This window comes from Borostomias antarcticus (assembly GCF_949987555.1).
Source record: "Borostomias antarcticus genome assembly, chromosome: 28".
Classification (NCBI taxonomy): domain Eukaryota; kingdom Metazoa; phylum Chordata; class Actinopteri; order Stomiiformes; family Stomiidae; genus Borostomias; species Borostomias antarcticus.
This window is the reverse complement of record NC_140261.1, coordinates 2,999,988-3,026,985: the sequence shown is the minus strand read 5'-3', so window position 1 is coordinate 3,026,985 and position 26,998 is coordinate 2,999,988. Positions and strand designations below refer to the sequence as shown.

The window sequence follows — 26,998 nt, the reverse complement described above, 5'->3', positions numbered from 1 at the left end:
TAGTTTCCATTGTCACAGATGAAAAATAGCAATGAAACCTTGGTTCACCCCTTAATACATCCATGGGTTCACCACACAGCGTTATGCACCTTCCTCAATCCTCATACCAGGGCTCTCATAGTCAGGACACATATAGATTACTTTATTCATAGCTTTCAATAGTATAATGATAGTGTTGCCATAATTCATTGTAAGATGTATTTATTTTTTGCATTTATTTATTTTCCCCCCTAAGTGTCTTCCCTGCAGTTATTAGGTCACTGACAGTTCCCGTCAGCCCCTTTGAGGCAGGTCTAACATTTGTCATATTGACTGATTAAGTTTAGGCTACACTTTTAAACAAATGGCTTACGCTCGTTTAATTGAATAAAAATTAGACTTTTTTTTACTTTCTCCAGGGGCATTTTTATTTTTCATATACAAGCATACGATGTACCAATTTCTAAATGTACATTCTTTATTCATAACTCTTAGATATATATTGTTTACATGACCAGAAGTCATAGGGTGTACGCAGAGGAGCTCTTGACATCCCACTGGAAAAAGGGCAGCTCTGAAAATAATGTCATCCACAAAACAATGTAGATAATTTACAAATACATATTTTACACATAAGGCGAACACCATGGCTCGGAGTAAAATCCAACCATGTCACCATGCATTGTCTTTTCTGTGTAAAACAATCATGTAGACCACTTCTGCTTGCAAGTACACCACATTGGTCCAAAGAAAACATTTAGACACTTTTTTTTTTTTTTTTTTTACTTAAGAGACTGACAAGACGTCTTTTTAGGCATGGTTATTCTTCCAAATGCCCATCGTGTATGAGGATGTTGGCTATCATTCAGCTTGTTTGGTAAAGAACCCTATGAAGCACTTTATGCGTCACAACAGTTCTTCAACACGGACGTTCTACAACGACAGTTGAATAAGGCTATGAACAGAGAGCTATAATTTATTCTTGGATATTTTAGCTGCTCAACATCTTGCCTTTCACTTTATATATACACTTGCTTATCTTGGCGAAAAATAACAATACTCTGCCAAATATATTTACTTCATGTAACTAACATGTAATGTGTGAATATTCACACAGAACTAGCATTTGGAAATGTAGTCTATTGCATGAGACCGTGTGGACCTCTTTACACTGTCATGGAGAGGGGATTTTAGTCCTGCCCACAACCATTTTTTTCCTTAATGTAATATGTTTTGAAGAATGTTTTGCAAAAACCGAGTTTCAAGGCATAATAGATCTGCAAAAGTTACCGCCCCAACCCACACACTGTCTCCCTGAGTGTAAAAGCAAATGTCTTACCAAAGTCCATTCAAATAATTAGAATGTAGTTGTAGTTTAGTGCAATGTATATTTCACTAAATACAACGTGGCAAAACATGGCTGCAGTGTAAAGAGGCCCAGGGATGGCTGCCAGATTACCTCATCAACCTTTTCAAAAAGTTTGGAGATGGAGACACTGGTGTGGGAGAAAGGAGCTGTCGGATCTTTGGATATTATCATAACATCTGAAACAGAATAGTCTTTGAGAAGGACAGAAAATCCGACATCATGAAATGAACATTGCTCTGAGTAAGCTACCAATATTGGCAAATCATTTCTGTCAACTACAACACTAAACAATTAAGCCTACTCCCTTCGACCGAAGAGGGTAAAACTGTGCAGCACCAGAAATGCAGAAGCTATAGCCACATAACATATTCCATATGTTGACATATTCGATGAGCGGACTGTTCAGCAAGCACTTGGTTTACATTCAGCACATGAAGGGGCTGCCTCTACCCCTCCGTGTCCCCAAAATGCCCCCAAACTCCCCACCATAACTTCCACTCCTGTTTCAGCACTGGGAGCTGTGGGAGGTGTGGACAGGTATCACTTAGAGCCAGAAAACTCATCCAGACAATGAAACATATTCAGTAGTAGTAGTGGCAGAGGGAAAACAAAAGATTGTTCAAAATACATTTCTTTAAACATAGTGACCCATGTATTTTTTTTCTGCTATAAAATTCAACTTCATAGCTACAGTATATATATACAATCAAATTGTTTCTGTAAAATATAATGATTGTAACAATGTGTCACTGTTTCCTTATATTCTTATTTAAGCTGTATAATACAGGAATAATGAAGAAAATTGTGCTTAAACTGCAAAAAGAAAAAAAACGTTTTATTTGCTTTCAGCAAATATGTGTTTTGACTGAAAATGCTGCAGCCAAAGCTGATTATCACTCAAGGAATCTCCCATGAAAAATATATGGATATCAAATTCTGGAATATACTATCAAATCTGCTTACTGTCTTCGCTGTAAATACATACAGAATGTGATCTTTGCACCTATTTGGTCCAATTACCCTAAAAACCCCATAAGCAATACTGATATTAAGTTTCACCAGCTTCATTAACGACTGTGTGTGTGTGTGCGTGTGTGTGTGCGTGTGTGTGTGTGTGTGTGTGTGAGAGGTCAGAAGGGCATGCAGGGATGTGGGGTGGGGTGGGGGCTCACTGCACTGCACACATGGAGCTGCGTGGGGGGTTGACGGTTCTGGCCACCGGCTCCTGACTGTAGTTCACGATGTCCGCCTTCACCACGCACTACGGGCACACAGAGACAGACACATTTAAACTTCTGCCACAGCAGTGGAAAACTCAGCAAATCAAGAACATTAAAAAGTGGGTAAGTACGTAGACATTTGCAGTAAATGGCGACAGAGCTTCTCTTCTGTCAGTTTTAAAAATGTATCCAGTTCTAAGCCACTCAGGAGGTAGAAACAGCCGTCAGTCTGAGGGCCACGCCTACCTCGCTGGATCAGAGATGAAGTAACTCTAATAGTCTGAATTCTTCATTTGTAAAGTCAAATGACTAAGAACAGCCTTAAACGGCCTCAACGGCACCTCCGGTTTGTCTCCACTAATGAATAATCTTCTGAACACAATTTAAATGCTACCGTTGCCACAACAACTACATCCAGATACCAACAGATATATTTCAGAAGACAAATGTATCTATTAAGTGGCTGTGTTGACGTACTTCAACTACTGAACAGAGCAGATTTTGCTCGGACTGGACTCCTGTCTAACCGGGCCTTCGTCCTGTGGGTAGTCCACCAGCTCAGCTTTCACAATCCTCTTTGTAGGCAGCAAGACCAGATGGATGGAGAGATGAGAGAAGAGAAGGACAGGGAAGCGAAGGGAAAGCGAGGCAGGAAATATGGGTAAAGGAGTTGGTGAGACAAGGGAGAGAAAGAGAGAGAGGACAGGAAAAGGACAAGGGTGAAGACAGGGGAGACGTGAGGATGGTCGAGGTGAAGACGGGTCATGGAGGCGACGGCGAGAGAAATGAGACAGAAACATGTGAGAAATGGATTTAAAGGACATACAAATGAGAAGCAGTGTACTGAAATGAATTCATTATTCTGTATAGAGATTAAAGTCGCACAGAAATGAAAAAAAGCATTCTGTCCCATTTTGGTTCACATAATTGGTCATAGTGTTCACGTATTCAACAATGTATGCCAGAAAATTACAAAATTCTACTTTTGTTGTAATCTTATATCAAAGTATATAATTTCTTACTTCCTGGAAAACGGTAGGTCACATGCAATTACGACACCAGGTTCCTTAGATTTTAGGCCAATAATCTCACAACATCCATCCTGTCAATCAAAACGTCAACTACTCTGCAGCCTCAAGCGTTGAATATCCCGCCGGCTCGATAACGTTCCAAAGAAATTCATCTAAAGGTATGTCCCGCCCTCGCAGCCTGTTTCAGGCGGAAATACGTCAAAGTACGGGAAGCAAGATATTCTCCATCTTCCCTTTCGGTGCGACTTTAACTCAGACCAAAACCAAAAGGGGCACATTGTGTCATATAGTCACGACCTCTGAGACAAGACACGGTGCTAAATTAACCAGCAATACTTCTTCTATAAGGAGATGGGGGGGCATTTTCTTGGGCTTGCTCTTGGCTAAGTGGTACAAGGCAAAGCCAGTGTCACAGTCAAACCAGTTATCCAGTTAATCTGTACTAAGAGTAGGCCTGGATTAGACTGGACGGCAAGCCGGAAGCACACCTTGTGGTTGAACCGCAGGCCCTGGTTGGCTGTCTGATTAACGAGCGGCCGATTCCCGGTGACGGAGCCCCATGAGTGATCCGCGACCCCGCTATCTGATATCCCGGACAGGTTACCATGATGGAGTAGGCTGCCGGGTTGATACGATCTTGTCAGGGGTCGCGACCCCCATGTACAGAATCTCTAAACCTGACGACTGATAATGAGACTACTCTGGCCCCCCTGTAGAACCTCGACCCTGACTGCTGGAACGTCATTAGCATCGCAGAGCAAGTAGAGGTAGTGGAAGATCCCTCTTTTTTTCGTCTCAATCCCTGTGAGACACGGTGACTTCCTTAGATGTCTTTCTCTAAATCCAGCATCTGTGGTTTTGTTACACCCCCACTGAAGTGGAGTAGCTAGTCGTCCTCTGCCTCGCATAATCTTTACTTCTTCTGAGAACTTGCATGGACTAACTCACGTCTCCATGACCTCCGCTGTCTTGATTGGCAGATCAGATCCGACCACTCACCCTGCTTGTTTAGCTTGGATTAAAGCACTTGGGTTTATTGAGGCAGCTATCAAGGGAGGTGACAGAGAGGAGCGGAGACGGACGCCTTCATTAGCCTCTGTCTGTTGACAGCGGTGAAGGGTGTAGGGTTGGCGGGGGGGGGTGCTTATGGAGGAGTTGACTTGAGAGAGTGTGTGATTCCCCTCCTGGTCCATCTTTCACCTTCCCTCCCCAAGTCCTCTCCCTTCTCCGTGGGTCTTGACCTTCTCGTAGCCCCCCTGTCTCATCAGCTGGTCTCCAGCCAGCTTGGCTCCAGCCAGTCATATCACAAGCACGATTGATGCCGGCGGGGGAGGCGACCCTGTAATCCCACGGCTGCCACCACGGGGCCGCCAGGCCTGGGTGGTAAACAGAGGCCGAGCACGGAGGCCCCCTCACGGCCCACACCGAGCAGGGAGATAAACGCAATAAATCAGAGGACGCGTCCTAACCTTGTCACCTGACCTCGCACCCCTGGCCTCTGACCTTTCCCGGTCACGCGCTTAGTGTGCCTTAATGTGGTCAACTTGGCCGCATCTACAGATGGGCAGTGTCAGTGGCAGGTATAACATCGCGCCGGAGTCAGACATAACAAGAGTTGTGTTTACATAACAAGGGTGCTTTACAGTGTGAACTCCGGTGACCTGGCTAGCACACTCCCTGTGACCTTCCTAGGGGCTTGCCTCTCGGTTGTAAGCAAAGAATTCTTAATCTTCAACAAGCAGTGGGGATATAACTTGAAAGGGCTGTTGGGGAAACAAAGTCAATGACTATTCTTACGGTGGTCAGAAGTACCAATTTCAAACATTTTAGACATAAATACCTTATATTTGGGTTAGGGTTAGTGTTGGTTGGATTATGAAAGAAGAATTTCCCAAAACAAGATGCAGTGCCATAAGACTGTGCCAAGTTCTCCTGGAATAAGATAAAGTGTCTCACCTGAGACTGCTCAATCTCCGCTTTGTTGAGTTTCACACCCAGAATCTCAGCAGCTACTCTCTGGAAACACAAGAACACCTGAAGGGAGGAGGTGGAGGAAAGGGACACAGAAGGAGGGGGTGGAACGTTAAAGGCTAACTGGAACCATTCTCTTCATCTTCTTTGTCTTATTTATGTGTGTGTGTGTGTGTGTGTGTGTGTGTGTGTGTGTGTGTGTGTGTGTGTGTGTGTGTGTGTGTGTGTGTGTGTGTGTGTGAGAGTGTGTGTGTGTGTGTGTATTTGTGATATTTATGGTATGCCAGCAGCACCTTTGATGTAGTTTACTAGGGTAAACAAATACTGACCGAGTCTCCCGTCTTGGCTGACACGAACTGACTGATGAGGCCGTTCTCCTGGCAGAAGCGCTGGTGTTTGTCAGCCTTCACCGTCCTCATATGCTCCAGGTCGACTGTGGAGAAAACACAGTGGGACCACGTGTCAGCGAATAACAAAGATAGTCCGGGCCTCTCGCTAACACGCAAGCGCGCGGACAACGGTTCCCTTTCTCGTATTTGTTTTTACACAAAAGAGAGGTTCTGCCTCATATGCATGAAAAAATATGCGGCAACAATTTCATTGTTTTGCCTACCGCTCCCATTTCTGCATGTGTTCTCTTTCTGAGAAAGTCCCCACTGTGGCGGAGGAAATGATCAATCTGGAAGCCCAAGGCCTCAATTCCCAGCTGGGGTTACAGCTCAGCGTGACACATTCCTCTGGTACGGTTGCACCCCGGAGCCATACACCTTTACCTCTACCTCTGCTTGACCTGAGACAGTCAAAAGGAGCCCAGCTGTGGAGCTAAAGTTAAAACACAATACGGAGATGACCCAGACTCCAGGCTACCCAGAAGTATGGGGTGTCTGCTTGAAGAAAGCCCCTTGACGTATGGTGCGAAATGCCATATAGAAGCATCAGGCCTTTAAGGTGATCACATGGGTCCAAGAACTGGGTCTGTCAGCGCCACGCTGATTTACAGCGCGCGCACAATGACAGAGCCTTCCCTGGCCATTGTGCCTGTGCGCCCTGTGCATTCGATTCCTGTGCAGTGATACCAGGCGTTTCACGTCTCTCTTCCTCAATGAGGGGTCATGCCAGGGTCGCTGGGGGAGGTCACCTGGGGGTCTCGCTGCTGAAAGCAATAGCTTCCCTCTTGATTTCTGGCTTTGTGCGACAAGGCGGCCACGCCCGGTATCTGGTGCATGCGAGTCTATGGGAGCCGGAGGAGGTCGGACTACTGTACGGTGTTGCCTTTCTCTCGTCCCCCCGAGTTTTGCTCTTTGTGTGGAGCTTCATTCAAGTCGTCAGTGCTTTCCACCGTTCTCATGCCCCCTCGGTGTGTGTGTGTGCGTGCGTGCGTGTGCAAACAGTATGTGAGAACGACTGAGAGAAAAAGAAATGTAAACAGACGTGACAAAATTACTCCAGAAAGTTCTCTACCAGCCATAAGTAATGATTCTTCCACGTTCTTCCAAGACATTCTTCCGAAACATCGTCACATATGACTTTGAAACACATAACCCTTCTAATAGTCTGACACACACACACACACACACAGACTCGGTATTACTCTTATGGCCACAGGCTGGCCGTCGTGTCTCTCCCCACACATAAACAAAGCTGTCTCATAGGCGTCAGCAGGTTATTAATTCCAGTCATTAGGAACCCAGGTACCCCGCATGCTACCAGAAGTAAACGGTGCTAATCCTTTGGATCCTGCACACTTGGGAGATGTTATCAATCATGTGTCACAGCCAGATTAGCCAACATTAACACGAAGGGCCCAGGAGGGGGGGGGGGGCAGGGGGGGGGGGCTAAAAGTAAACCTGACAACGTGGTCAAGTGAAGACAATGCGATTACATGGCGAGGGTATGTTTCTCCAATACACAGACGTGTAAACAAGGACGAGCAAACTACAACATACTACACACACAGTGTTTTTGAGACTGATAATACCAGGCATGTATGTTCTTTTACTCTGCTCTGACGGTCGCCTGGAGAGAACCGTCATAAGATTCCCCCACACAGTAGAGAAACATGGACAGAAATTAAGTGCAAGATGTGTATACAAAAATATAACAAAAATAAAAAGGTTAATTAATTCAACTTGAATACATAAAAAAACATATCATATATTGTTAAATCTACCAATTTAAACACTATTTGTAAAAATATAAATAAATAAATACATGTAAATATGCCGTCTATCTGAGCTGAATGCATGCGAGACATAATCCTGCAGTGTTGGTGTTTTGTTCTATTCCTCCCCTTAATGTACCACTTTCCACTTATCAGGTGGAAACCATCTTCCCCTGACGCTCTGCTTTCCCTCCGTTTCTGACAAACTACATTAGGTTAACTACCCCCAGGAAGTGACTGCAAACACGAAATAAACTGTTTAGGCCTCGGCGCACATAGAGATAGCAGCGTGGATCATCACTCGTTAAGACCGATGGTCTTCCCTCACCCCGGTCACCACCACTGTTTACTTTATCAGTCTGCAAGACATTGTGGTCAGTTTCAGAACAACAGTTGGAGACAAGGATCCCGAATGAATGAATCATGGCTATACTGCATAAGCTTTTAGGAAAACGGAATCAAATTAGGTCAGATGGAATGAGGTGAAATGTTGAGGAACTGGTGAGGTGAATAACTTTTGGACCTGCATATTTCACACTCTCACTAACAAGACGGTGTGAACTGTGGTCCCCTGCATCATTGGCCCCTTCATCGCCATGGTTTTAAAAATTAGTTCCTGTGTCATCTTATTTTTATGATACAGGAACTCATTTCACTGTTCCACTAAGGCAACTGCGGGGGACCAAGTGGAACATTTAATCGAGCGAGTAACAGCTAGCGAATATCCTTGACATAACACAGTTAATTGCCACCAGCCTCATTTAAACCAAACAACTATTGGAGCGTTGGAGAGGATTGGGGTACACCCTTGGGGGTGGGGGGGTCATACCCCCTCAGTGAAAGTTACAGGGTTTAATAAAACCCCAGGGAACACCTCTCGGTTACTGCAACATGACCTCACCATGCCTTACAGACACTTCCCCTTCCTCCAATATCCCTCCACGAACAAACTGACACACTGGATTGTGTGGTTTTGTATCAGCCACACCAAGCATTGCATCTCTTGGCTTTAGCCATTACAAACAACTGCTCTACAGAGGTAGATATCAAGATTAGGCTGATATCGAGTCTTATGAGGTCTTTATAAGTCATCTTTTTCACTCAGCCCTCTTTAAAACAACGCACAGTACAGTAGGTTAACGTTTCAGCCGTTCGCATAAGTCAGATATGATACCTTTCTGCTCGGTAGACTGCAGCGTTATTCCCCTACCACCTGCATCATTATAATGAGTGATGTTACCCCATGGGCCCAGGGGTGCCATTACTACGATGGGAGAGCGGGGCATGATATCAAAGCCTTACAGTCTGCAGTGGCACTTATCTCATCCTATTCCTTTGTTGGGGAGGAAGATCGACTGCCAACAGATACGGTCTGGCAGCTGGGCAGAGTGTAGGACGTTGTATTCAACACCCTAGGCCTAAAAAATGTTAGAAATGAAACTCTGAAATTGTCACCATCCTGGTAAAAGTGTTTAACGAAGAGGAGGGCCTTGAAGCCCAGATTCTAATCCAAGGTGCTCTACGTGAGATCACGAAGGCATTCAGAAGCAGCTGCACTTCTTCCTAGCTTTTTTTTCTCTCTGAATGTGATACAGAACCCAGGTTAATCGCATGTGACGTTTTATTTACTGTTAAAGTGACAATTACGAGACACGTGGAAAACCTCTACAGCCTCACAAAATCCAGAAGCGTGTTCCGGAATGTTCTGACAGTGAGGTTTAAAATCACTTTAGCCATTGATTCCAGTCCTTGTGCATGAAGTGGCCAATAAAAGAAAGCTGTAACATGAAATCACGCGGGGCATTTCACCGATTACAACCCAACTGGTTTACATAACACACACCCAGGTCGTAAAGTACAGTTATGAAATCTAAAAAGCGCTGTTACTTTAGTCGTCCGCACGAAAAGCAACATGAACACATAATAAAAAGTCACGCCATTATAATTCATTAATCCAAGCAGGATAACACACGCTGTTTGAGTCCAACAAACGACGACCATTTAATTCTCATCACCAAACTTCAGCTGTTCGTTCATTTTCATCTTCATTGAAGAGTTCAGTGTGAAAACGGAGGGAGTGTGCTTCAAGTCTTGAATACCAAGCAGTCATTCAGAGCATGCTGGAGCCAGATTGCTTCTCTCTAGAGCATTTTTATTGCGCCTGTCAGTCTAGGTGTTGTTTACACAAAGCAACATACTTTACGAGAATTGGGGAACATGTGTTTTTTACATTTGATATTAAAACATTAACTTTCACAGAAACGCCACAATATGACAAAAAGGTATTTCTGCCCCACATGAAATATATGATCGCATGAAATATCCAAGCCCAAATATCAGAATGTGCCGTGACTCATTTCATAGGGATAACCTCAATAACAGACCACAGATCAGTTGTGTGTACAGTAAGGCTAAGGCCACGGCGTTTCTATCGGGGTGGGTTGTATCAGAGAGTGCAGGCGGATGAGGCGCTGCGGCCTGATGTTGTACGGGTGAGCGGGGTCTGCGTTAGAGCCCTTTGGATGTGGAGGGGGCGGGGGCGGGGGGGGGGGTCCTAAGTCCTGACAGAGACAGAGCGTTCTTTGTGCTCCGGCGCCCCTGCCCCCCGAAACCGTCCGGGACCGTCGGGGGACCAGCCATACTCCAGGTCAGAAGTGTTCTGTCGTCAGCTCATTGATCACAGCTCATCTTGTCACCCGAACCTTTCTCCGGAACACACGTGCGGACACACACGTACACACACACACACACTCGCACACTTTAAAACATAATCAGATACTCTACAGTGGCCCATAAAACAACGCTGAGCGAGGTCTTCCTCCCCCGTGGGCGAGTGTGAACCGGCGAGGGTCCAGCGGTCGCCGGCAGGGGCGGGCCCGGAGTGGGAGCGGGAGGCTGTCACTTGCCAGTAAAAGGCGGGGGCCGCGGGCCTCGCCGGCTCAGTTAACGGGCTCGGAGGACTCGTGAAAGTGAACAAAAGGCCCAGTTCTGAGACGACCGCACAAGACGCAGCCCAGGGTTTCACTGGCCGTGTCCTCCGAGCTCTCCTGTCGCTGTTAAACTAAGTGGACTTTTATGGGCGAGCTGTAATGCAGGCCACTGTAAGCCAGCAGTGTGACTATGAGCCATAATAACCAGACATAGGCCACTAGGAGCCTCCATAATTATACACATCACCGTGAGTCAATTCATAATTACACAGCTTCCTATGAGATACAGGATAACATTGGATCAGTGACACACACACCAATGAATTACACCCACAGCAGTACTTAAAGCTTAAATTATAAACAAAATGGCTGGGGAACCAATCCTATTAAATATATATATATATATATATATATATATATATATATATATATATATATATATATATATATATGTGTGTGAGTGTGCGTGTATATATATATATATACACTATAATATATATATATATATATATATATATATATATATATATATGTGTGTGAGTGTGTGTGTGTATATATATATATATATATATATATATAATTCAAGTAGGAAGGAGTCACCGCGACACAAGGCTGGTAATTCCGTACTTTTATTAATTAAAAGAAACGAACAACGCGTTTCGCCTATGGCTTCATCAGGTTCGAACCTGATGAAGCCATAGGCGAAACGCGTTGTTCGTTTCTTTTAATTAATAAAAGTACGGAATTACCAGCCTTGTGTCGCGGTGACTCCTTCCTACTTGAATTATCGGATTATCCTGATTTCACCTGCACCAAGGACTGAGCGAGCTGTGCACGGGGCACCCACGTCTAATATATATATATATATATATATATAAACACTATATACACTATATAAACTATGTATAATGCCCAAGATGACAAGACTGTTTAGGTTTTCTCTTTGATTCAAAAGGATGCTCCTGAGTCCAAAACAACCAGGCAAGTATCCAGAACTGCGTGGGCCGGGCCCGGCATTCCTCCATATCAATGTTGTGTATAGGCGTGGGAATAAAGGGCTCCAGGCTGCAGTTGGGTCAGGTGGCTAAGCTGTGCTGCGCTGTGCAACTCAAATGGCCCGTGACTTACCACACAAGACGGCATCCGAAGACTGATCATCTATTGCATGTGCGAAAATATTTGCTTTATGGATGGCTAAAAAGGAATGAGGACTTTCCGTGTTACTGCAGGCTCTGGAGTCGGCACAGATGAGTGTACAGACATGTTCGCGATGGTGGTGGTCACTTTCCACTGGCGTCTGGCTTATCAAACGCTAAGTGCTAAACCCGCCTCGTCCTCCCATATCCCCACCGTAACTTTATATCTCGGTACAAATAATACATTTTGAAACCCCTGTCAGAGTCCGCGTAAATTTGATAAAACAAAAATCCAATTTGATCCCCCGTTTCCCTTTTAATAAAATGTGAGGCAAAACAGGAAACGCTGGGCTTGCCGTATACAGTAAACATTCCAAACCTTTGCCCAACCATGCACCGTCCCTCGCTACGATCTATATACTGTATATATAAAGTTTAACTGTGTCGAACCTGTGGTTGCCCTTCCCGTAGCGCTACATAGACCCTGCTGACGTGTGCATCCCCTATATCTGGGCTGGGGTGGGTGGGGGTGGGGTGGCGGGGGGGGGCTGGGGACTGGGCTTTTGTCCCACCACATGTCTATTGTGGCTAAACCGTCCCCTTGGGAGCAATTAGGACCTTTTAGTTTGTTGTAAGAGGACCTAAGTAGGAGAGGGCCGAGCCAGGAAAAACATTTTTGAGCTAAACCAAAAACAGAAGCGCATTGAGCTCCTCCGGGCTCCTAGACTTCTGAGCATCTCTCTATTAGGAAATGTGCAGGCCTACACTGAACAGACAGGAACTGTGGCAGCTTTACAGGAGCAAGGGGGTTGAGGGGAGTGGAGGAGGAGGAGGAGGAGGAGGAGGAGGGAGGCCTTGGAACTCCACCCTGGGCCTTGCCAAGAGGGCAAACAACTCGAGGCCAACAATGTTGGTGGCGCAGGGGCATGCTAAATGAGAATCGAGACTTTTGAGATTCTCATCTGAGCTTTCTCAAGGCCGGACGGAGGAGGGAGAAGAGCGCTACGCCGGCTAACTCTGCATGGAGAGATCTGCTGTACCGCGCACAAGCCAAACACACGCGTGTTGTCTCACACAACACTGTCACCGAGCCAATAAAAAGACATTACTGTAAAAGGCAGCTAAAGTGAGAAGTGTTCGCTCAAACAGGTTACAGAGAGTCTAAGTGTCAGATTGAGTGTGCGAGTGAAAGAGTTAGGTGTTTGCCCGGGAGATAAAATGAAGGATTATGCGTGCGTACGAGGAGTGAGGCAGAGAGACCGGGGGAGAAATGGAGCCAGAGAGGGAGAGAGAGATAGTGTATAAACTCTCTTCGTGCGAGGCCCTTATCTCTCTCTCCAGTCAGGGGAACATTTCCCATGGCGAGCCAACGTGGATCTGCCGTGGTAGAGCGCGTCAGAACCTCCGTGCTAAAAGGCATGAGTGATGAGGAGGGGTTAAGAGAACTGAACCCATTTAAGTCACCCAAATAAGGGCTGTGGGAGCCAATGATGGATGCTCCTGGAGTTCCTCGGGGAGCGAGGGCCGCCGCGAGGGGGGGCAGAGGTTCTATGGTCTCCTCTTAATAAAAACAAATTGGCTTGATAAACTGCAGAATGAAAAGAGGGTACACAGTCCCAATTGGTCCGTGTAAACATGCCACTTGTTGAATATATCCAATAAATCGTATTGGTAATTACTTCAACGTGGTATTTCAAGGTTATTATGATTGGGCAGATGAAAAATTGATGCTTGATCAATATTATTGCTAACATGTCAGCAAAATGATATTCTTGTATAGTTAAACACTAACATTGAAATTAGTTATATAGTGTTATCAAAAGCCCCGTAAGGTAGTGCACAGTACCATATGGAATTCATTCATAACTAGGCCTAATATTTTGCCGATTGAACAATGAACCTTATACAAAAATAAACTGGGGTTGAAACCCTTACAACATGCACTGGCCAACAGATGGGGAACACTACAGCAGTGAGGGAGATGATTGCACATCGAGACTCCATTTTGCTGAGAGGCCTGTGTGTACATCACGGTGTTACACTGGTCTGCTCTGTAATAAACAGTTATAGTATGTTTAGACAGACCAAGAGCTTAGCATTCTTCCATTACCCATGTGTTCCCAGAAAAAACAGCCCCTACAAGTGTTTGAGTGCCTGTATGTTTCTCTCTCGCTCTCTCTCTGAATGTGTGGGTGCGTGCATGTGTGTGTGTGTGCTTGTGTGTGTGTGTGTGCGTACAAATGTGCGTCCTCAATAAAATATTTCATTGGCTTCCTCCCTGAATTGTTACAAGCGGAGCCATTATTTAAAACAAGGGTCTGGGCAGCATGTGCAGAGGGCATAGGGGTGCAACGCATCGGTCTTAACAAGCACACTTAACTCCATCGGCCGCGCCAGGCAGAAGAATAGGGAGGTTGTTCCCTCCGAGCTATATGACACAGGAGGGCAGTCAGGACAGGGGAAGGAGAGGAGGGGATAGCGTTCTAATAGTCTAGTCAGTCCACTCTGTAAGCTTAATGACTGTGACACACACACGCACACGAGGCCATGCTCAAATCCGGTCACACGAGAACGCGACGGGGCGGACGAAACTTCACAGAACTCCCGAGTTCACAGATCAAGAGCAGCCTGGAGGAAGTACAGGAGGAAATACTGTCTAGTTTGGTTTCAAAGGACACGTGATCAACCGTTCGGATACGTGATCAACTGTACCTCGTAAGGGACGGATACACTTGAGAGAAAGCATACATAGGTGTATGAAAAAGGTCCATGAATGGAAACAACACTAAGAAGTGTCCGTCACAAGAGTAAGGGTCTCCCAAACAACATGCCCTCTCATGGACATAAATGTTTTGGTAAGCTCCTGGTTCGGACTGTACTGTTTCAGTTGTCATAAACAGGGTCTGAGGTCTTGCCGCACTCACGTCCACTTCACGGGGAAACCTACAAACGAAATTCTCAACACGGTCCCCAAGAATATTGTATACTTTCCCTCTCTTCGTTGTAAATGGATGCCAGGCGCTCGGTTGCGAACGAGGGCTAGCCAACGATACATAAAAAGTGCTAGAGGTCTCCACAGCGAGAGCAAGAGAGGGTGGGGGGAGAGAGAGAGAGAGAGAGAGAGAGAGAGAGAAACCAAAACAGAAATGTCTGTGTGGGCAATTCCCACAAGATAGCTAGACTAACTCTCTCTTCAAGCTCCCAGAAAAAAAGCAGCCTGTGAGTGGGTTCAGGGATTCATAAAGTCTCTCTAGGTAATTGATTGCTCCTGGTAGAGCAATCTGTGTGGGATTCTGTTTTTCTTTTTTCTTTTTTGCAGACCGTAGGAGCAGAAAAAACACACACGGTCGATTCTCAGCAATATGACCATTAAGAGCAGACAGTTGAGTGAAGGGGGGGGTGGTCCTTGACAGTGGGGTATACACTGCTTAAATACATATTACAGTGTGTGTGTGTGTGTGTGTGTGTGTGTGTGTGTGTGTATACACAGACACACCCGCACCCACTAACACACAGAAAATGTAGCCTAAATACGACGGCGCCCACCGCTAAGGCCTGGGCATTAAGAGACGCATCGAACGCGAGGACGGGAGATTCGACGCTCAGACAGGCGAATTAAGCCGTGACCTATACGGCCCCCGTTGAGTAACATTAGCGAGGGCTTCCTGTGTAGACACCACTCTCCCCGCCGTTCATCACGCGGCAGAGGAGAGCAGAGGTGGGGGGTGGGGGGGGGTGGGACGGTCGACAGCAGTCAGTACACACACATACACACATACACACACACACAAAACACTGCGGCAAACACGACTCCACATCTGTCAAAGGGGGATGTTTAAAAAAGAGTCATCATTATTAGTCTTTATTTTGTAGATGGGTTGATGGGGGGGGGGGGGGGGGGCTCAGGGGGTTGTCTGGTTATCATCCAGTCCCTCTCCCAAACCCGCAGCGTGGCAGGGCCAGGGCCAGAGCGCCGGGCTAACAGGGCGGGGCCCCTGATCCGGAGAGGTGCCGAATGAAAGGGAGGACGAGAGGGAGGAGAGGGCGGGGGCAGGGTGGGTGTGGGGGGGGCGGCGGGGGTTACAGATAAACGGTTCCCTCTAGCCGCCGCCCTCAAGGTCTTCAATCACGACGGGTTCCTCCCCAGAGCACGCAAACATCACTGTTCCCCTCGCCCCCGGGAGACCTCGCTAGAGCCGTCGCTTATCAATCAGCTTATCAGCCGTTATCAATTCACCAGAGCAGCTAGCGGTCGTGACTGTTATCGTCCGGCGCGCGCTCCCACACAGACACCATAACGGGGGACGCCAAGGGAGCAAAAAATACGCTTAAGACCAAAATTTGACACAAGTCAAGCAGTACTGTTATGCGAGGTGGAGAAAAGAGAGAGAAAAAAAATGTTGGAGGCAAAAAAAAACAATGATCCTTCTCCTCGGAACCGAGAGTGATTCTATTCACAGCTCTGTCTCAGCATATGTTTAAACAATATGGCCGTCTCCTTAATCTTTTTCACAATCCCATCAGTGCGTGTGTGTGTGTTCGTTCCAGATACTCACTTTTGTTCCCCACCAGCGCGACTACGGGCTGGACGTCCGCCTCCTCGTTGGCCTTCTTGACCATGCTGGACCAGTCCTCCAGGTTCTCAAAGCTCTGGTAGTTCGTGATGTCATACACCAGTAGAACCCCCTGGTTTGGAAGGAGAAAAAAAAACGGTATTAAGTTTCAACTTTGGACAAGTTAGGCTTTAAGAAGATCAAGGTTTTCAGCTCGCGGTGAGCTAGTTGATACAGACATGCAGTTGACTTGGTTGGACGCATCAAGAATTTTCTCGGGTGAACCCAGCGGTTATACCCATGATGGTGATCAAAATCAACCAGAGGGTTTGGAGAATGTAAGAGTGAGCAGTAGGTGGCACTAGTGTCTGAAAGCAGCCACTTGCTCCTCTTCATACCCCCCCCCGCTTCTCCCCGCGCGCGTGCACACACACCTCGTCTCGGTGGATGAGGTGTGTGTGTGAGGATGATCACTGAGGTAGGTAGCCTTGTGTTGAAGATGATCTATATCACTGTTTACATGACACACAGACACCACGCGGCCTGGCGGACATTCTCCTATCTGTCTGCAGGGAAGGAGCACTGCACATTGTCCACTGGGCACACACATTGACGCTAGGATAGGGGTGAGGTTAGGTTATCTCAGTGTTACCACACGGGCTCTAGGGCTTGTGCCGGTAAATCAAAGACTGTGGTCGAACGGGGAGGTTTATGAGCTGTTTCCCTCCCTCCAGTCTAATCCTGGGCAAAGCTGGCGCGAGGCAGTGTAGCAGAGCGAAAACTCTGACAGAGAAACCGGACCATTGAAGTAGCTGTTAACTGTTGCAGTTGAAGTAGCTGTTACAGTATGCGTCTTAAAAAAAACAATCAAACCTGTAAACGAGTTGGTGTAACATTCCATCTCAAACGATCGCTATGTTTTTTTTGTTGTTGTTTTTTTTGGTCGTTAGCCTGCCTTTTAATGTTTCGAAAACACTGAACACGGAAGTGAGCCAAACTAAATATCTCCACTTTGATGATTACACGAGGGAACAGAATGAGTCTCCGTGAAGGCGTGTCTGCTCCGGGGACACGCCGTGTCACAACACACGAGGTCGGCGACGACAGCTCGCGTCGGTGACAATTACGACGGGGGCGGCTACCGATGACCGTGATTGATGTTCGGCTCATGGCGTGCTGAACAATGGTCGTGAGAAAGATCCGTGAGGAGCTGGCGAGAAGCCTGTGGAGCAAAATGTTTTTGTGTCACCGACGAAACCTCGCTGTTGTCTAGACTACGGAGGAGGGTGTTGCAGACATGACCGCTGTACACAGTCTGAAGTGTTGTCTTGTTCTTCAGTCCTACAGGATTATAGCTGCCTCTTCAAACAAGAGCAGCTTTGAGAGCTTCCGTGTGTGACGGTTACAGGTCGTCTATAGCAACGACAACTACTCGTAGATGTTGCCTAGCGAAGTGCTGCTAATGCACAACACAAACCCACCCTTATCCAGGGATTTACTGTCATGTTACCACAAAACCTCTCGCCGTCGCTAATCAACACGTACGCTCCGCTCATTTCCTCACTCATTAAAACCGACTGGGAGTAAGATAGGAGAGAGGAGATAGGATGAGGAGATAGGATGAGGAGATGTAGGAGAGGAGATGTAGGAGAGGAGATAGGAGAGGAGATAGGATGAGGAGATGTAGGAGAGAGAGGGAACAATAGAAAGAGAGAAAATAAGGAATAACAGCAGAGCAGCTGGTTAGTGATTATTCAGCTTAATAGGGAAACGGTATTCCATTTTAAATGTTCAGAAATCTACTGGGAAGAACAACAGATCACCTATTTGTTTTGAGAGTTTTTGTGTGTGTGCGTGCGTGTGTGTGAGAGAGAGAGAGAGAGAGAGAGAAACAGTACCTGTGCCCCATATATGTATTTATCCAGCATTTTTCCTCCTAATGTTTGACCTCCAATGTCCCACACCTGCAGAGTAACATTCAGGTTGCCTGAGGAAAGAGAAAAAGAGAATACTGATGAACTCTGATCACTCAGTGCGATACCTAAAATAAACACCGCTCGCTGTAAAGCTGTGGCTTGACTTTTTATGTTCCCTTTTTTTCATTAACCTGACTGTATTCATTCAACTGAGAAAAAAAAAACTGGACTTGGTAGTCGAGCCGTTTGTGAGCTTTCAATCTCGGATGTTTTGTCTTCTTTAAGCATTTAGGCATTTGTTTGAACAGAGCTCATAATCCTGGGGAAATCTCGAGTCAGCCGTAACTGGAGCCTATAGTTTGGGTGAGGGATTTCTATAATAAAAGTCGACCGTTGTTCATGTACATATTGGAAACAATAAATCAGAGATTAATCTTTCATTCTAACCACTCTCGTCTGGCAGGTCACCCACGCTCCACATCCAAGAATATCCAACCCAGAGATTCGGGGGGATGAATAGGTATGCTTACCCTCTAATTTAAACCTTCTCAATTCTCTAAAGAGAAAAAAAAAGCACTTATTAGCCTGTGAATAGATGTTTGCATTGTGCCCTTTACTGCCAAGTAGAGGAGAGTGAGGAGAAATATATGTGGTGTTAAGAAAAACAGCGATAATTAAACAGAAAATAAGAGGAAAAGAAGACTGCTGTCCTGATGTGCAGGCGGAGAGGGGGCGGAGAGCGACTTACAAAAACCAAATCCAAATAAATATTTTCTTCCTCTGGAAAATGAAAGGGCAGGTTGAAAAAAAAAAGAAGAGGAGGGAGGAGCAGACAGGGGGGTTTATGTTGGTGTGACGCGGGCCCTCCGTTGGAGCGGAGTGCCGACGTCGGGGGGGCAGAGCGTACGCTGTGGACACGGCCGGACCCCCGGACCCCCCTTCTAAGTCCCCGTTTTAACCGAGGAAGGAAACGCCGGCGTTCACAGTGACTACATCTAGACTATACAGTGTCAATGTAAAGCTACATTGAAGAGTGCAATGAATGACTGCCCTTGGTGTTACAGTGTGCAATCCCCACCCATCCTCTTGCACTTGGACATCAACTTTATTTATGTTTCTGAGATTCTCGCTGACTCGACAGACCCGGGTTTTTTTACTGCCTATGTGTTGGGTTAGTAACTGTACTCACACTTTCCTGTTATTGGCTTATTGGCAACAGTGGAACCCAAAAGATCAACATCAACACAAAATAACTCTTGTTTCAAAATGCAGTCAGTCCATGAATCAATTTACCAGATTTAGATTTTATCGGTCAAGAAGTGGAGACTCATACAAATAAAGGCAACCCTTCCAAAAGTTAGAATATGAAAGAAAAGCAAAGACGATCAAGTTAATTTCCACCTCTGGTCAAACCCCACCACCACCGCCACCAACCCCTCTAGCTGGCTGGTTTGGCAGAGACATCTGGAAGGGCTATTGTTATAAAAAGCACACACAGAGGAGCCTATTGTGTGCCAATCGGCCTCGCCTCACCTCTCCCCACATTGGAAAATGTACATTAAGTTTGACAAGCCGGGCCTTCATGGTGAGAGGAGGCCAGCATATGCTATATTCTCCCTCTTCTTAGAAACCCTTACAGTCCCATAGAGCCCCTGAGACACACACAACCTATCCAATGTAAGGCAGACTGAGGGTCCTAACGAAGCACTGGACCACCCAGACAGCACACCTACCTCTCCTCTTCATCAGCTCATCAACACCCAATCCCCCAGAAAATGTGCCATTTAACAACTCTGGTGTTCAACCAACGTTACATCTACAATATTGATACAGATGTAAGAGAAAATATAGGCCTAGGCTATTGCTCAACATGCAGCAGATCCGCAGTGCCTAAATCCGGATTAACAAGCTCAAGAAATCAAAGTTTAAAACTCAAGCTTTCGAAAGGTCGGCTTATTTGTCTGACCTAACCACAGTATTTTAAGGGTTTTCTTTCTCCAAAGTCACACTACCAGCTAAAATTGAAACAAAAACAAGCTAACTGGAAACTTACACCAACTCACAAATCAGCATAACTAATCATTTTTTTCACTTTGAGAACGTAAATCCCCTTTGCTTAATGTTATTTTATTAGTAATAAAAGAATGGAGCCACTTTGCGGATTTCTGCAGCTTAAGCCGTGGCACAGTTTTTAAAATGTAATTAATAATGCTGAAAATCCCCATTTTATAAGGTAGGAAGTCAAAATGGAGTGCTTTAGTCTAAATATAGCATTAGTCAATAAACATTTATTCAACAGATCTGAGGGGGCACAGAGCATGGCTTTTTTTTTTTTCTTTCTGTGGGCTTGAAAATAAACAAATAAGAACATGAATGTTTTATGTGGTGCCGAACAAAGATTAGTTGAAACCCAGGGATCAACGATATGAATATAAAATGCTAAATGTATTTACTCTGTACTGAGCCCACAGGCTTCTGAGCACAGCATGCCCCTCTGGACATAAGCTGTCCATTGGCCTCATGGAGGAAAAAACACTCGGTGTTTGCTCTGGAGAGAACAGCTTTCAGAATGAATAAACCTGAGAAGTGGCAGACTCTCCACAATGTGGTGCTACCAAGAAAGACACATTTCACGTCCTGAATTAACCTGAACAACAAATCGCTCTACCTGGAAATGCTGATTCAGTGTGTGTGTGTGTGTGTGTGTGGGGGGGGGGGGGTAAACAGCAACAAAATAAAACGGTTTACACAAAAACTTCACAGAATTAAAGAGGGCTGATTACCCATAAACTTGATAACATAAACGTACACATACACATTAACTACATGTTATAGTCCTACAATATAGTTATACTGTAGTCTTGCCTTGTTTTAGAAATGCATTATAATAAAGTCATTATAACTCATTAGCTTTAAAGCAGGACAATCTCACATTATAAAAAGAATATTACGCACAATGCATGACTAAAATGATGATCAATGTCCAGTATTGTGCTTGTGCATGCCGGTGGGAGGGTGCTGAACAAGCTAGCGCTCCTCCGGGATTATGAAGGTGTCTCACCTGGCAGAGTTATTCTCTTCAGAAAGAAATCCAGGCCAATTGTTTGTTTGTACTGTTTCCCAAAGGCCTCCTGCGCAAACCTGGTGGCGAGTGACGTCTAAAACAGAAGAAAACAAAGACAGTGAGCGCAAACACCCCATATGTGAAATTGTTTTGTGTTTCTAAACAACTAAAAATGTTAGTAAAACCTGAGTTCAATCTCTGCACCCAGGCATGGGAGCATGGGAGCGCGCACGTATACTGGTTGAGTACTGTTCATAATGTGCCTTGTATTCTGTAAAGAATATATAATCATCAGTGTTAAATCAACAAAACAAAATATTAAAGTGCACACAAAGATGTTCAGCGCAAGTAGGCTAATTGCCTATGCCGTCTTACAAATCTGTCATGGCTGTGACCAGGGCTGAAAATTAACACCTGCCACCGGCCAAATGCAGGTAGAATTTCCAATTGGCGACTAGATTTCGTAAGGCTATCTGAAAAATATATATACTTGGCCGGTAGATTTTTTCATCTTCAGTCCCCTTGGCAGGTGACTCACCGTGAGCCAAAAAGTTAATTTTCACCCCTGGCTGTGACTGTGAAAATCAACGGGAATTAAGAAAACAGGTGTCTGAGCACAGTAATGTCTACAGACTACAGCCTCAATAATTGCCATGAATTACAGAGCCATCACTCCCAGCCTGTCGCTTTTGAGCTCTTGAAAAAAAAATGGCATGTAACGGACTAGTCTCAAATCCATGGGAATTCACGGCACAGACTTGACATGCCAAGTTTAATTCATTTTGATGGATGAGAAAAAGAAAAAAAGAAAGTGGTGGATGTGTATTATCTATCTTTAGAGCAGTGTGCTTACGTAAACATGAAGGAGAACTGGAACATTGAGGCTCCCTATGGACTGGCATGTGGTGAATGTGTTTCAGTAGTAGTAGGCTACTACCTGACAATCACTCAGGGTTATAGAATTTGAAATAAATTGTTTCTTTCAGTCCACATAACATCCACTTATGCTCAAATCCACCTCCATTTACTTTCAGAACTACTTTAGGTTATGCCAAAAATATGTCCAACATAAGGCGAGTTCCAACCAACTAACAAACCAAACCACTGAGTAACAGGCGGGAATACAAACTTACATTATGCTTTATAGAGAAACGATTATTCTGTGCCAATAAAACACATCGGTGCTTAGGGCTACCTGGGAATTCCACCTGGAACTGTCCCAAGTTGGCAACAGCTGTAGGGTTGGCTATCGAATAAATAGGCCTACCTGTGAAGCCAAAGTTTCTTGAGGAACCCAGCTGGGATTTGGGTCCTCTGTCCTAAACCAAAGTGTACCTACCGACTCAATAAACCTGAAAAAGCCTGCTTGTTGAGTGTGTCATAGACTCAAGGATGAGTGAAAAATTACAAGGTGACTGATGCAACAAGGAGAAAATCAGCCATTTAAGTAGCCCAAACAATCACTGACAACACAGGAATAACTAGCCTGGACAGCAAAAATCTATTCCACATGCTGGCGTTGGCTTAGAGAGCCATTTGTCTTGGCATTCCAGTAGCTTGGCTTTCCTCCCTCCTCGGCTGCGTTTTTTTCCACCATACAATTGGAACTAACCAGGGCATGTAAAAGCTGGCGTAATCCAAACTTCTCTCCAATAAGGGAACGACACGGGGTCACCAGTGATACCACTGCCGGGAAATGAGCAGAGTTAAGTTCCATTGAAAAAATGGCAGAGAGAGAGAGAGAGAGAGAGAGAGAGAGAGAGAGAAAGAAAAGAGAAAGGCAAACTGTGTCCATGTGATGCAATTCATTTTAATTTGAGTTGGGGTGCATGCTAGCAGCACGTCATCAGAGACTTCATATCTCCCTAATGCTGGATTGAGGGACTGAGAGCGACAGAGAGGTCAGTTAGAATGGGTAAGACCAACATCTGTCTGCAACACTGAGAGCATAGCCTAAACTATAGCATTGTCAGTGGTTTTCAGCCAAGCGCCACCCTACCTAAAGTAGCCTGGGTATAGCCTAGCCTACGTGGCCATCTCCTTATTTGAGGGTATTCTTGAAAACTGTTTAATCTAACAGCATCATCCAAAATCTTTTTCAAAAAGATAATTATTTCATCACATTCGCATTTCCAAAAGAAGATATACAGAGTTAAAAACTCAGAGCTTGTGTGAAAAACCTATAGCATGAGGCCAGATGGAACTGAAGGCGTCCATATTTTGACAAGTTGTACACCCGCCTCAGGTGGTGGACAAGCCTTCACACATATCCCCAAGTTTCTGAATGGACAACCACAAGTTAAAATATGACTCAATATGGCGTCCAAGAAAAACTGATCCGATTGCAATTTGCTGAGCAAATTGACATTAATAAGGGGGGAAATGGCATTCAAGATGTCAGTCAGCAGTGCCTATTCAAAATGGGGGGTGGAGGTCCTGTTTTTTGCCCAAAACAGACAAGCAGGTAAGTCATTCAGACAGTGATGAACTGACACCTGGCAGCGGTGTGGGGAGGGTTATTAATGTAGCGTATCTAGTGGGAACTGAGTTCTGTGTGTTCTCTGTCTGCCTGAAGAGAAAGTTGACTTTTCAGGCCGAGAACATTCTTTTTTTTTTTCTCATCGGGCCTCCATTACTGCTACATTCATTTGCTTTCGCTAGTACATAGGAAAATGACTTTCAGGAAAGGCTACAGTTAGCTGAAAAGCACTTGAAATCACTGCACATCCACCCTCAGGCACTAGGGGAATCGGAGAATCAGAAATTGCACTGAAGAAACGTTGCCACATTGTCATGACAACCTCTTTGTTCTGCTGCAAACAAGTGTGTGGTGTGACACAGAGAGTTTTCTCTGAGGGGTTTGACCTGCCTGTCTTTCAGAGGCTTGATGCTTATGGAAGCAACGCAGGCCAGCAAGGTAATTATAAATTAGCATCATAGGCCTACCCTAATCTTAGAAAATAGAAGGTGAAGGTGAACCCCATTCCTGCACCATGACTTAGCCCCTGCTGCTTCAAATGAAATAATTGCTTTAAAGACCACAGTCACAAGTCAGGACACTTAAATAACAATAGGAGTGCTGAGAATTAGACTACTCTAATTTTGTTTCTAGCTAAATTCAGAATCATGTGTTGCCAATTATAAACCCCTTGCTAACATAGTAACATTTGACATATTCCGTATGTATGCAATATGTCTCTGTCCAAATCCCTGCAGCAAATCCTTTCCAAGAGCACATGCCGCATTATGGTCCAGATAAGGGTATGGATTATGGAAAGATTAGAAGACAGGATTCATGTCCTATTTAAATCCACTCTGCTATCTTTGCAACAGAGGGCTAAAAACAACAACAGTGGTTTGTAAAAACAACAACAGTGGTTTGGAAATGTGGTCAACAGTGGAGTAAATCAGCGAGTCTTGATAACCAGCAGCTATGAACATTAACAATAATGTGTTTGGTCTTTATTCCTGCTGGACAGGGGATACATAGCTGTTTAGTCCCTGGATTCAGGCCTGCGTGAATTTACAACACACTGCATTCTTTTTTCTTGGATAGACCTGTTACCTTGAAAAGTGCCAACTCTTTAGACATGGGGCAAACCTCTAGTAATGGCTTCTGACTTCACCGTTTTATAAAAGGTGTCATGAACAGTGTATACAGGTTCACCAGAATGTGAGTCAATACAAGGAACGTAAAGGACACCTATGGGTACATGTAAGACCCAATGTTTCCCCCTTAGTGCCGCCTTCAAGTTATATGGGGTAGTTTGAAGTAGAGGAGTCTGTAGTGGGAGAGTGAAGTAGGACAGTAGCCTTTGCTTGTTTTCAGAGTCAAACCTCAATAGGAAAGAATACGAGTTTGAAAGTGTTAAAATGTGTGCCAAACTGCATCACTTGGAGAGGCGCACTGGCACACAGCCAGGAGGCAAACAGATGCGTCCCTAAATAACATTAGAGGCTTATCATCATCCCTGAATTACAATAACACTCCACAACCATTTGTTTGTCAGACATAATATCCTGGCATCCTCGATAATGCCCTTATTATGACATTTAGCAAAATGCTAGCTAGCTATCAAGCTGTTAGCTAGCTTATCTTGCAGGGATATCAGCAGCATCAGAACCTGTTGCACAAAAAGGAATACCCTATAAATTAACATCATCTAGGTTAACATGGCTCAATTACCTATCGTTGCTAATGCTGATTGCTTAGATTGTCACTGATAAGGACGTGATTAGCTCACCGTTAAACAGACACGCATACCTACCATCATAAAGCTAGCTAGCTTGCCTGCTTCTTTGAGTGTCAGTAGAGCAAACTGCTCTAATGTGTCTCTATTCTGTGTCTCTATTCTGTGTCTCTATTCTGCACCATGCTTAGAGATGTGTCTCTATTCTGTGTCTCTATTCTGCACCATGCTTAGAGATGTGTCTCTATTCTGCACCATGCTTAGAGATGTGTCTCTATTCTGTGTCTCTATTCTGCACCATGCTTAGAGATGTGTCTCTATTCTGCACCATGCTTAGAGATGTGTCTCTATTCTGCACCATGCTTAGAGATGTGTCTCTATTCTGCACCATGCTTAGAGATGTGTCTCTATTCTGTGTCTCTATTCTGCACCATGCTTAGAGATGTGTCTCTATTCTGTGTCTCTATTCTGCACCATGCTTAGAGAGGGCTACCCTTAGCTAACGTGAATAACCCTATGACTAGCGTGCTAATGTAGCTAGCCTTAGTGCTAGGTGTGCTAGCTCCGTGATTTGTGTACATAGCTGAAGCTAGCACTAGCTAACTGCTATCTTACGTGTAGGTATAACGTTAGCTTTGTTACAAACAAAGCTAAAAGCAGGCTAATGCTAAAGCCAACTTGGTGGTAACTAGCTCAGCTTCGTAGCCTCTAACTCTAACAAGGGAAATGTCTAGTTATAATATATATATATGAATATATACAATATAATGTTACAGTGACTGAATCCCTCACCTTTCCTGATGCACCGTCTCCGATCACCACGATTTTAAGTTGCCGATCCTGACTGTCTTCTTCTGAGTCTGACATGTTGTTGAACTAACACGTTTTTAGAATAGGTTTTAATTAAACTGTAGGCGGCTCTGAACTAAATATTAAACGGTTATTGATTGTACCTAATCAGGTGAGGATTAAACGGACCCAGTACTGAGCAACCAGACGCCATTTTGGGTCATCCTGGGAGAAGAGAGGGGATCATGGCAGTTTGTTCTATCTGTATTATTATGGCCCTATATGTACTATGCGACATTACTTTAAACATAGATGCATAGAAAGGATGGTAATTTACTATTTTATTGCAGTGGTTTGGTTTGACTCGAAAGATTGACTTCAGTGGGATTGATGTAGCTTGCTAGCTAGTTAGCTGCTACAATGGAACGGTCCTAAATGACGCGTCCCCGTTGCTATGGTAATAAAGGTCAAAGGTTGGTGTATATTTTGGGTGATTTTTGCAGGATGGAAAATGAATAGATTTATTGGGTAGGCTATTATTAATTCTAGCCCATATTACAAAACACTCACACAAACAGACATACAAACATAGATCCATATTTTTGGAAATGTATCTCGTCTTAATTTGAGGATTAGGCTAGGCTATATGTTGGACAGAGAAACACATTAATCAAAACTCCATCAAGATG

The 26,998-nt window shown here is 44.9% G+C and overlaps 1 protein-coding gene across 2 annotated transcripts; it reads right to left on the bottom strand.

Moving 5' to 3' along the window:
- Positions 1 to 442: 442 nt before the first annotated feature.
- On the bottom strand, positions 443 to 26,506 carry rab28 (RAB28, member RAS oncogene family). Of its 2 annotated transcripts, XM_084459479.1 has the most exons (8): positions 26,313 to 26,506; positions 21,328 to 21,424; positions 18,249 to 18,337; positions 16,354 to 16,483; positions 5,900 to 6,003; positions 5,556 to 5,633; positions 3,046 to 3,143; positions 443 to 2,609 (listed from the first exon to the last, which is right to left on the bottom strand). In XM_084459479.1, exons 1-7 carry the CDS (start codon positions 26,385 to 26,387, stop codon positions 3,051 to 3,053), a joined length of 666 nt encoding a protein of 221 aa, XP_084315605.1. In that variant the 5' UTR covers positions 26,388 to 26,506; the 3' UTR covers positions 443 to 2,609; positions 3,046 to 3,050. The 2 variants fall into 2 exon arrangements, with proteins under 2 accessions (XP_084315605.1, XP_084315606.1); XM_084459480.1 differs by lacking the exon at positions 3,046 to 3,143.
- Positions 26,507 to 26,998: the final 492 nt, after the last annotated feature.

Coding starts and splice junctions, on each gene's coding strand:
- rab28 (XM_084459479.1), bottom strand. CDS start 26,387: ATGTCAGACTCAGAAGAAGACAGTCAGGATCGGCAACTTAAAATCGTG. Junction 16,484..18,248: donor AATACATATATGGGGCACAG/GTACTGTTTCTC, acceptor CTTCCAAACCAG/GGGGTTCTACTGGTGTATGA. Junction 6,004..16,353: donor CGCGCTGGTGGGGAACAAAA/GTGAGTATCTGG, acceptor TTTTCTCCACAG/TCGACCTGGAGCATATGAGG.